The 12,726-nt window shown below is 38.6% G+C and overlaps 1 protein-coding gene across 2 annotated transcripts in view; it reads right to left on the reverse strand.

The window, feature by feature from the left end:
• Positions 1–12,726, reverse strand: part of si:dkey-34e4.1 (carboxyl-terminal PDZ ligand of neuronal nitric oxide synthase protein) — a 54,635-nt gene that overhangs the window by 25,279 nt on the left and 16,630 nt on the right. For both annotated transcript variants that reach the window (XM_063888890.1, XM_063888891.1), the window contains exons 3-4: positions 1,523–1,615; positions 1,266–1,324 (exon numbers count right to left, since the gene is read on the reverse strand). In XM_063888890.1, the coding sequence (XP_063744960.1) occupies positions 1,266–1,324; positions 1,523–1,615 (152 nt within the window). The remainder of the gene's footprint in view (positions 1–1,265; positions 1,325–1,522; positions 1,616–12,726) is intronic.

Raw genomic sequence — 12,726 nt, forward strand, 5'->3', positions numbered from 1 at the left:
TACATATTTGCATAAAGCAAGCATATGGAACATTATTTATCGATCAACAGATTAAATGAATCAGGGATAAAGAATGTCTTTACGGTAGAATACTCCACTACTGTGTCTTATCCTGTACAGGCATACTGTCCGGTTCTCACTCCTCTCTCTCTGCAGTAAACCGTGAGAGCCGAGGATCAGCCTGCATCATCATCCCCCCATTATGACCATCAACTCATGAAAGTCCCCTGACACTGCAGGGTGTACTACTGCATGCGTTTCCACTGGAACACCCGCAGAATCACAGGCAAGTGCAAATATTTGTACCATACACACACGTCCTTTGATGAGGTGTGGCTTTGCAAAATGAGATCCTCCCACACACAAATGCATAATTTACAAACACACATCTCACACAAGCTGAGATTCACAGATGTCTATTTCCATGGAGAGGTTGCATTATTAACCATCATTTTGAAGAGAGCCAAAAAATAAAAAAGACAAAAGGTTTCCATCCTAAATGTTCCCTCTCATCACCTGACAGAGAGGATTATTTTGACACTTTATGGATGAATTTCTGTGAGTTCTTCAGCAGTCTCTGGCAGCTTCAGAAGCCTGTCATGATTGGGTAATACCATCATGTAAAGGGCAGGTGACAGTGATAGGTTTCTTAGCACAGACAACAAACTAAAACGTTGCTGTCCGGATGGCTTTAGACAGCAGATTACTGTGAACATAATGCGAGTAGGATGCCTCCCTAGGAAAAAAATCACATACTGGCAAACATATGCTCTACCTACGACGAGCACACGCTATAGATTATTCATTATGCCATTTAATGCATGTAGTATGTGCATTTACACATACAGTAAAGTACATTGAAGCACATTAGTCCTGCATGGTAAAGCCGATGGGAGGGACTAAAAAGCACCAAGACAAGAGTTGGCAGTTTAATCCTCAGTGTGTGTGACAGGGCTGCACAATTAATCAACATTATAATTGATAGTCAATATAAAGCAATGACAAATTCAAATTGCAGGAAGAACAATTTTTGTTCAGGGTTCAATAAATAACATTTTGAATGAAGAAATTTGGAGCTGGAGAGATATCTCAGCCTACAAAACATATTCTATAAACTATTTATTTGGTACGGATCATCTAAAATGATCATCCGTTTTAATATCTTGACTCAATTGCAATATCAGTCAAAATAATTGCCATTTCTCTGAATCTTTGTCTCTGTTTTACATAAACATGTCATTTTAAGAGACTGAGGTTTGACTGACCTGTATATAGGATCCTGCATGATCAGCATCTTGCTCTCGTCCCATGTCCATTCTTTCCTCTGTATATGAGACGGATGATTGTGATTAAGCATCAATAAAACATCATAACAAGACATTCATTTATTATCATTCAGTTGTACTGGTGTATTAAAGCAACCATTTTACAAACTCATTCAAAGCTGAAAGATTGTTCTTCTTTGCTCAGCATTACTGAAACAGTCCTATCTTAGTCCTCTTAGTTTGTTACTGGGGATTACCTTCTGTTTCTTCCTCAGTAACACCTTCACCCCGTCCACAGACACCACAATGCTGACCTTCTTCTTCTTGATGTTCTTGGCCTTGAATTCATACTGAAAAAAACAAAAAAAAACAGACAAAAAGAAGAACATCAGGATAGCAGTATTACCTATTAAAAGTATTTTATCTTCACTGTTTGGAATAAGTCATAATAAATATTATTTGATTGCAACAGGCGGCAGTTTTAGATAAATTGCACAACAGTTAAGGTAGCTTTGTTAATTTGATGGAGAAGATTTGGTTCCACAAAACTGAGTCAAAACTTTCCAAACCATTTACTTTACTGCAACCAATGAGTATATTAATTATTTAAATGATTTAAACTTGTTTAAAAATCCTTGTTTGAACCAGTGACTTAACCCAAAATATTCTTCATGGCGTTATAAAAACACAAAAGAAACACACTAACACTTGATTATCTAAAACCAGCACATTTAAAGAAAATGTGATTAAACATGAATTAATTATCAAAGTTGTTGCCCGCTAAAGTATGAGTTTTTTCACATGTACCTGCACCGCTCAACCCTTTCGACTTATTTCTTGTATGTCCTGAATTATGGCATAATCGCGATCAATCTGACAGTATTATTACAACAGGATCTGCAGTGCACTTTAGTATATCACCATCTTCACTAGCTTGGCAGCTCACTATAGCAGCACTGATAAAGTCTGTTGAGATTGGGAACAAAGCCAACTAAAAGAAAAGTCCTCTCTTCGGACTCCAGTGAGAGGACACTTCGATAACAGAGATGGATCTTGGACTTCACTTTGACTGTCACGAAAAACAGTATCAACAGGTCAAAAATGTGTCCTCTAAAATGTTCTGGACGACTACCTGTCACATGGCTGATATTTATATTATAATTAGAAAGTGTCAAGAAATGGTCATGTGGCCCCATCTCTGCCTGACAGGGAAACATCTACCAGCTAAATGATCACTGAAGTGAAGGCCCAGGATGTGAGTGTTTCACAACAGCTGGGTCGGCAAGGAGCGACTAACATGTTTCCACCTCGTCAGCTGGCCAGCTTTCTGCAGAGGAACTTAGGAAGTCTGGCCTGTCGACTCAAATTAGTTTCACTGTTAGACATGAAGCTTGGTTCCCCTGTAGTTAGCCACAGGCATCCACCGTGTGACACAATGCAGGTGTTTGACAAAAAGCTGCTTTCATACAGCTTACAAGGTCGATGAAAACTGCAATGGAAAACAGCGCTCTGGCTATTAACACACGTGGAAATGATCAGTTTGACATTGTGCAAACGAAGGAAGCTTATTTGTTTTCTTGTCACAAATGTTGTGAAAAGATTGTTACCACATTTATATTGGTGTTTTAAATGAAGAAGGACTCAGCTTGTGGGAAACTTAGCTTAGCATAACAACTGGAAACAGCTAGCTCTCTCAAGTTAAAACATATTCTCATGTCTGTACCAATAAAGCTTACTGATTAAATTAAGATGGACAAGACGGACAGACAAGTACTTTATGATCCCAATTTGGGACATTTTTGCGTTACAGTAGCAAAAACACAACTGATTGTACATTAGAGAAATTAAAAGACTAGGAATAAACTATTACAAATCTAAACATCTCAACAGAAATAAAATAGCATTAAAAAAAGTAGAAAATATACATGTTGGAATAAAAGTTTACACAAAATATGAACAAACTATAAAGCTGGATATTATATATACATTAAGTGTGTAAGGAATGGAATATTAAACAGAATATAAATCTAAAATGTACAGTGTGAATTTAAGTCCAGTTATCCAAGAGAAGCTTAAGTAGTAAAGTAGTACTAGTAGATTAAGCGAGAGATGATTGTTGGACATTTCTCTGGCAGAAATGGTAAAACAAATCCAATTTGCTCTGATTCAGCTTTTCAAATGAGAGGATTTCCTGCTTCTCCTGTCAAATATCATTGTACTGTATACAAAAGAAAACTGAACCAAAAAGAAGTCACAGGACATTTTTTGACAAGCCAAACTAGCTCCATCCTTCTTCTAGTCTTTATGCTAAGCTAAAGGTGTCGGGTTGAGCTTATAAGTATTAGTATGAGTGGTACTGATCTCCAATTTATCCGGTTTTATTAAATCTTGTGAAGAAAATGTTAGGTGACCAGTTTTTTTTTTTACCTTTCACACAAAATATATACAACAATAAAACAAACATTTTAAATGTCCAGTCTGCCGTTTACTACACTGCCAAATGTTAATATACAGCATTAGTAACAGATTTAATGTTGTACTCTCACTGCAGCCAAGTGAACTTGTTTTAAAGTGTAGGAGTATGCTGGTAAAATGAAAGTCAGTGTGGAAACAAGGAAAGGGTAAGAGGATGAAAAATTGAAGATGAGAGGAGAGGTGAGTGGATAGGAGGAGACAGAAGTAGAGGAGACAGCTGTTGTTATGTAAGGACATCCTGCAAACTGTGACCTTTTAATCAAGCTGCACGATGTTCCCGGGAACAATTAACCAAACATTACGGACAAGGCAGGACCTACAGGACATGATCATGAAATAGTTTGGGTTGTATGAACCTAGAATAAGACTGCAAAAGCTCACAGGAAATAGGTTTTATACTTTAAAAAAGGAGGCTTTTTGGTCACATCCGTTTTCCACACTTCCTTTCACGGCAATTTCCTGCTTGTTGTTAGGTTATACACACTGTTTTGCACATGCTTAGATCACAACACTTGAGTTTGCCATTTTCCTTTCTTTTTCCTGTTTTACAGTATTAATGTGACAACCTGTTTTTTTAAAATTATTATTATTTTTACTTTTTTGTTGTGCATTGTGATGAAACCCACCAAGTGTGGTAGTGGTGGTGTTTATGCTACCTACTGTAGCTTACATTTCCAAATAAATCATCAATTTGGATTGTTTGTCTTTGAGTTATTGTCACTGCTTCATAGTGGGCAATCTATTACAACAATAGAGTAAGGGCAAACATATTGGGATGTCTAACCTGAGGGGTCAGCATATCTAATCTGTTAACTGAATATGGAAGGAGTCTCTTGCTTTCAGATGTTTTTCCAGATAGTGTGCACAAGTGAAGGGATAGACGAAAAAGGTTTTTAGAAATAAGTATTTTGTAGTATTTTGAAAATACAAAAATACAGTATTTTATTTTGATACATTTTTTGGCTGCTGTATTTTGTAGCTTATTTTGATACATTTTTAAGGTGGGTATTTTGTATTTTATTTGGAAATACATTTTGATGTATTTGTGCCCATCCCTGACTGAGAGGAATACATTCAAAGAAAGGTGACTGAGCAGAGTTGGTTGATTTTAGGGATTGAAACCTGACAAAAATACCAACAAAATGGAAAGACGATGAGGCCAGAATATATCTGAATATGTAAATGAACATCCTATTTCTAAAATAGTTCAAACGGAGTGAGTAAAGACATTTAAATCTTAAAGGGGCCCTTTAATACCTATTTTCAGGTTCATACTAGTATTTTGAGCCTCTACTGTGACATTAGGAGAACTAGCCTATAGCAGCGTGAGTGTTACACAGTGATGTCAATCTGGAAGTAAACAAAGGTGTGGGAGAGAAACTCCCTCTGAAGGGAACACAGGGATTTTAGCCTTTGCAGACCATTTTTACCATGCACAAAAACCCATATAACACTCAAGGGAAGGGAAGACCCAAAAAAGCACAAGACGGGCACCTTTAGGATTTTTCTCGACCCTCCAATCGACAGGTTATATAGAATGGTGCAGGCATGAAGTATTTTTGTAAGCCGACCCGGAAGTAAACTGAGCATGGGTTCCCTCGACAAAAAAGCACTGCAATTTCTCCATATGCTTTTGGAATATTGTATGAAATAAGATCTGTGGAAAACAAACCTGTTTGATAAATCACTGCTGGTGTATTTAATGTCGTAGAACGAAACATGAACCGTCTTTTAAATTTGTGTCAACAACAGACCTTATTTCGAGCTATTTTCCAAAATCCTACGGAGAAATCCCTTGACTCTGAGACGAGGGAACTGGAAGTGGTAAAATGCTAACTCACTTCTGGGTTTTAGGCCTCGTTCCTGCGCCACTATATAGGTATGTACGTGTCCTGGATCTTGTAAACACAATGCTTTTTAAGCTAGCTAACAATCTATACTAACAGGAAGCATTGTTCATATTAATAACCCAAATACTGTGTTTTAACACCACTAAAGAGACACCATATAAACTCTTGTAGCAAAGTCTAATAAACGATAGCGATGTTTTTTTGTTTCGTTTAACTGCAGACAAAAAGTCAAGGCAAAAAAGAACAACTTCAATACATGAGTGACTTTCAAAGTCACACACACACACACACACACAGACATAGACACACACAGTCTTACAGAACCACCGACTACCTTTCCTACCACATCAGTGTCAATACAATGACACAATGCACTTTCATAATTCAGTTTTCGCCAACATTCTGGTGAAGCAAACTGGGATTTGGGATGCATGAATTTTTTATATTTCCTTTGCTTATCTAAGTGCAAATTGTTTTGAAATATTCAAGCTTGTAATGCACTTTGATTGTTTTGTTTTTCCTTTTATCAACAGCAGGAGAAAAAAACAAAGTTCATGACATGAGTTCCCTGGAAGCCTCACCGTGTTAGAAAACGTTCAGCAAGGCAAAACTATACTCCAGAGAGGAGCTCAGTTTACTTTCTGATCCATGTTTGAGACATTTAGGAGGACAGACTAGAGGAATTAGGAATTATGAGTTGTGATGAGAAGCGTATAACTGATGGATTGAACAGGAGATGGACTTTAAATTCAAAGAGGCACACTTCTAAGGTTTGTCTTAAAACTATGCCTCCAATGCTGACTGTGACTGTTTCAGTATACAGCAAGGCTCAAGCTTCAGACTGAGACGATTCATTTCAAATCCTTCTTTGGATGTGAGCCTTTAGGCCGTCAGACTCATCAGTCTTCCCAGACAGCGTAACAAATTTTAGCTAGCGCTGCTCTCTGCAATCCATAATGAAACTGTCAGACGGAATAGCGATGGTTGTTGCTATGTGCACAAAATGAAGAAGGGGAAAATTGGTTCTCAGTGGAGTTTGTGTTCCCGGTATTGTAAATGTTTAGTTAGCTGCTTCCAAACAGAGAGAACCATAGTACAAGATCCAACTAGAAGGGGCCACTCACTTTTTATTAGTACTTTCTTAGCGAGCAAAGACAATAGAATTCAGACAGTTTCAGAGCAGCTTCTTAGAAATTATTTTGTTTATAATATATTCTGCCAGCAAATATTAGCTACAGATACACTTGTGGTATGAAAACAAGACACGTGTGGATGAAATGTTCCTTTCCTGGAGGGAGTAAGACATGCTTTTACAAGTTATTTCTTTGGACAAAGCTAGGCTAAATGGTTTCATAGATTCTTTATGCTAAGTAAGCTAAGCTAATATCTGATTGTTATTTTTCCCCAAATCTTAAACTTTTCTTTAAAGGGCAAAGAGTGGTAGGAAGTCAACATTCGAGGAAACACATTTGCCCCAAATATGAAATATTTTTACCCACCATGATATCTTTTTAAGGCCCTTGACGAATAATCAAACTTCACACACAGAGAAATCTGGATCTCATGATCCCGAGATCAAGATTTAATCTTGACCACCACGAGGGATAAGGAGGGTAAACTTTAGAGGACGCCCCAGAGGACATGACGTATTTTAGTGAACATATGTACACCTCCTTGTAGGAAAAGGGCTCCAAATGATTACGTGGAAGTAGCTGCGGATACTGTAGAAAGAAACCTGGCTCCAAAAGGGAACATGTCAGCAGCCTCTTAATGAAAGGTCACAGTTTCCTTTAGTTCATGATACTTAGAGGTCTAGCTTCAAAGAACTCTTAAAATGGAAAAGTTGAAAAAAAGACAAATCAGTTTTTCTTCTTGCTGTTCATGGATATTTTTAGAGTGAATCATTGAGTAGGATTTAAATGACGGGCAACCCCCTCCATTCCCCTTCCTCGACCCTGTAAAACAGAGGAATGTGGGGTGCATGGTGGGTCATTGATGCTCCCTGTAGTACCATTGAATCCATACAGGAGTACACAATAGGCCCCATAGATCGCAACCTAGCAACCCCTTCATTACAAAACCCTGGATTTGGGGAGTACCAGGGAATTTCACTGTTTCTCCCCCAATCTGGTAAACAAAGAGATGACTGTTGGGAGCTGAGAATCACAACAGCTGCCTAACATCCTGGCAAGGAAAAACGCTTCGTGGAAATCAAAGCTGATGGAAGTAATTTCAAGTTAACGGAAAAACAAAACGTATTTTGTCTAACTTCAACTGCTAATTACGGAATTTAACCACTGCTTTTGGCAATCAAGAAGCTCTGCGTCTTACACTGTCCCATTAGTCAAAACAAAGATTTAAATCACTGCTGCTCAACTAGTTTCTCTACCTGTGAGGGGATGTGGTAACCTAAATTGATCATCTTTATTTCCCCTCACAAAGAAAAGTGTCAAGGTCGCGATAAAAAAGCCATCAAGGATTAAAATAGTAAACATGCTGCAGGATGAATCAGCTGCTAGCTTTGCAGAGGAATCAACTAAAGCTTATCAGGGAGACAGCGGCCATCAAGCTGCTCCGCTTCTTACACTGTCCCATTAGTAGAAACAAAGACTTAAATCACTGCTGCTCAACTAGTCTCTCACTGTGAGGGGTATTTTCAGACAGGCCTCTTTGCCCCGCAGCTAAACGGGGAGGACAGAGTGACTCCCATGACTCTGCAGAAGTCCAAACCTCCGGAGTGAACTGGCACGGCCCATCATTAGTCAGCAGGAGTGTGATAAGGGAGCAATTACGTCGACAGTCGCCCCAGACGACGACCTTGGCTCCGACCAGAAACAGATGGGAGTTTGGTTTATGCACACTGGGAGTGTTACGTGAAAGAAAGAATAAAGATAAAGGAGATGAAAACATCTTTAAAAACTGCTTGCATTTGGATGCCTGTCTGTGCCTACGTGAGTGGTTCCCGCCTGAGTGCACATATTATGGATTGGGTCTGTTGGCAGCCTCCAGTGAGTGAGCAGCAGTCTTGTCCTGTGGGAGAGGCGGTGCTAACAGGAACCAGACAGCCTAAAGGGCTTCGTAACGGGGACTGCACCAAGACAGCAGGGTGACACGCAAGACTGCAATATACTGCACTGTAGCGGCAAAAATCATAAAGAAATAAAACTCAAAATTAAACTTCAGCAGAGGAACACGTTAGCAAATCTTAGGAAATGATCCAAGTCTAGGCAGCAGTATCCTTTTCGTACATTTATTTCTATGATCCATCAAAGGTACAATAAACACGTTTCCTCTAAATATAACTTCTTGCTGCCTTTTCTATAAATTGTACTTGAATCACCCTGCCAAAAAACCATATGCCTATGCTGGGGCTCTTATCCAAACTACCACCTGTCTTCAATATATACATGATCACCAGGTGCCCAAATCACCTAGTGCCAAAACTGCCTTCAATAAAATACATGAAGAATTATTTGTATTACCTAAAACATAAGACTTACCAAATCTTTTTTTTATTTTTATATTTAACTTTAACTATTCAATAATATAAAGCCATATTCAGCTCCAACAGGAATAGTGTAACTTTCAAGAAGAGGTTGGGACAGTTTTAACTCAGTCTTTGTTAAGTGTGTTTATTCTTAGTTTTAGTGATACTATTCTGGAAGACAGATAAGCAACCACAGCTGGCACCGAGTGCTCCTGCTCCACCTGGGAGCTACAGCGGTGTCTTGTGTAGATAAATGACTTTCATTACTAGCACTGCAAGTGTGTTTATAGAGGCTGACAGAAAAAATGGATCAATGCTGTGGTCTGTGTTAATACGTCTGGTTGGAGGCAGGGAAGAAATCAAAGCGCTTGAACTCAGACAACAGATTATGTGCTACTCTTAATTGATCATCATTGTTTCCCTTAATATCAAGCGGCAAGGTCAGAACGAAAAGCCATCATGGATTAAAATAGCAAAATGTGCTGCAGGATGAATCAGCTGCTAGCTTTGCAGAGGAATCAACTACACGTTTTACACATTCAGATTTTACTGTGTATTTTCAAAGATATTCATAAAAAGAAAGACAAAGATACAAAACAAGGATTACACAAACACAAATAATAAAATAATAAAAACAGAACAATAACATGGGGGGGTTACAATGCTGTTTTATGCATGCGCACGGTTTATGATTTAATCCATAACAAAGATATACTTTAATTATAATTAAATGATTATATTTTTACCCTGTTCTAAATGGATTTTCCATACGAGTCACGCTTGTTTTGGGTTTTTTGAGACGGGGGAGCAGCAGAGATTGTTAAAGTCCAGGAATTACCCTATCGAAGCCCACAATCTGTTATCTACACTGAAAAAAGTGAAAAGTTGACTTTAATTAAATATATCATCTCAACTGATTTTTAAAAACTGTATGAGGTTAGTTGAAAGCAATAATATTAAGTTTAAATAAATACATATTAGGTTCAACTTAATATTATTGATTTCAACCAACCTAATACTGTTGTGTGAAATTTGCTGACAATACATTCAATTAAAGTCAACGTTTCAGTTTTTTCAGCGCACACTATCAAAATATGAGGAGGCAGCTTCTTCCATCCTCATCACATTGAGAAAGTCTTACAGCCTTTATTTAAGTTGAAGCAGTTGGGCTTTCTGACTTCCTATTCTGTAGTATTATTGTTAGTTGAGAGGCATGCGAGAGCTATGGGAATCAACTACACTTAAAGCTTGTCAGGGAAAGCAGCGCAGCGTCGGTGCAGGCCCGGGCAGGCAGTCCTCCAGCGCTGCGCCCTATCAATGGACCCACGCCTGAGTGACTCACTGACAGGCAGTGAAAGGACAGCCAGTCCCAGGGCGCTGACAGCGGATACTCAGGGCTAGTCACATGGGAGGAAATACAAAGGAACGACCTGAGCATGCCAAACACACACACTCAATGAGAAGGTGCACTTGGATACACACTACTTACATCCACATGTGCACTCATAAAGGAAACTGGAACAAACGGATTTCTTCAGTCCTAAAACTCCTTTATTTACATTATTTTATAACCTACAAAATGTTACGAATTGACTTTTTGCCATTTGCCACTTTTAGAAGAATAGCATGCTCTGGTCGCAGTTTTCAAAATAGAAAAATAAGAACATTTCTGTGTTTTATGCCATCAGAAAACACCATTCAAGGGGCGACTCTGGCTGCGAGGAAGTGCGGCCGTCTTTCAACCAGAGGGTTGTGGGTTCAGCCCCAGCCCGAGCAGTCAATATGCCGATGTATCTTTGGGAAAGATACTTAACCCCGATTTGCTCCCGATGGCATGGCCAACGGTGTGTGAATGTGTATGAAAGTTAGTTTCCTAGAGCAAGGTTTACTGCTCTGTATGAATGGGTGTGAATTGGTGAATGACTTCTAGTATGTAAAGCGTGTTGAGGGGTCAAAAAGTCCATTACCATACATATCTTTTTTGGAGTGACAAAACATCTGAAGACTTTGCATTGGAAGGGTATACTTTTCAAAAGACCAAACCATGAATTGATTATTTAATGTAATTCTAAGCTGCAGCCAAAATAATAAATGGACTTAGTCTTAAAATGGTTACTTACTATATTTTAATATAACCGCAGAAAGTCGGAAAAATGCTCATCTTAAACCTCTTCCAATTCATTACAGCCAGTGAAAGGGCAGAGTCTCCTTTATATTCAGATCTGAGTCCTTAAGTGACTCCACTGAAATGAAAATGTGAGCCACAATAAATCAGATACTTTGTGCCAATTAGAAAGCAGATCGATGGCATGAAATCTATAAAAAAAACAATGACTGATATCTTCAGATATTCATATGCACACATTCATTTCTAGTTGAAATTTGACAAACTTTAGACTACTGTTACTCCAATTGGATGTTTGACCTTCACTCTGCAGAAAGGTGTACGAGGTGCACTTTGAAATGTATCTGCTGAAGAGGAAACATACTCTGTTACCTCAGATATGAGTTTAAAAGGTGCACATGCAAGCATCTCTTGTGACATCACAAGCAGAGAGCCAATCATGGTAAAATAAGTAAGAGAGATTTTGTATCTAGTAGTTCATCTTCTGTAAACATTCATATTCGCATATCCTTAGACCCTGGATTTTTCAGAGTGGGAGTGCACTACATGTAGAGGAAAAACTGGTTAGTGAAGTATGCTACTGCTTTCTATAGCTTGTATGTTGTTACATAACCAATAAAAAGTTAGGATTTAGGAAGTGTAGGATTTAACCATGATCTAAGAATAAGCATTTTTTCGCCTCAGCGTTTACTGATGAGGTAAAACCTTTTTAACGGATCAATTAAAAAAAAACATCTGTTTTTATTTAAAAAAGCCTTAGAGGGAAGCTGAGGAAAGGTAAAGCACTGGGGAAACACAGCATCTTTCAGCCGGAGGTGAACTTAGGGACCTTGGCGTTACAGAGATGCTGAGCAATGCTCGTCCATTCAGGAGTCTGGCAGAGCAGCAGTCAGAGTAATAGGATTACAGGCCATCGCTGTCAGATCACAGGCTCTAAAATCCCCCCAGGAGCCAGTGCAGGGGGGGAGCCATCTACACCCATATACTGTAAAAACACAGTTATGCTCCTGTACAGTTTACCTACAGTACTGACCTCCATTTAGAGCAGCAGCTTCTACACCAAGATAGACTTGAGTAGAAACACAGTATTTGTAAAATAGTTATGATACATCATTGCCAGTTTATTAAAATATAATAATCAAAAGCTGAACTCAATTATTTTAAATCATTTTTAAGTGGACAAACTATAAACTTGCTCTGGTTGCTGTTCCTCCAATTAGAAAAGTTGGACCAAACAGAGACAAATGTAGATTATTGGCACATATCTAATGCCAAATGTCCACCATCACAAGAGGGAAACACAAATGTGAATGGACATGACACCACACACTACAGATGGTTCAAATAAGGTACACGATGAAAGGAAATCAGGGAGAAAGAGGAGGTAGATGACCCTTTACTAAACAATGACAGGTTTGAGGCCAAATGCAACTGCCTGATTAACCGCATGTTAACCCTGTTTTCAGGGGGTAAACACGGGGTGTCAATCAGGAGTGCCATCTGTGCCTTACATGCAAACATGGC

This window comes from Eleginops maclovinus, chromosome 8 (genome assembly GCF_036324505.1).
Source record: "Eleginops maclovinus isolate JMC-PN-2008 ecotype Puerto Natales chromosome 8, JC_Emac_rtc_rv5, whole genome shotgun sequence".
In the NCBI taxonomy this organism is placed as follows: Eukaryota; Metazoa; Chordata; class Actinopteri; order Perciformes; family Eleginopidae; genus Eleginops; species Eleginops maclovinus.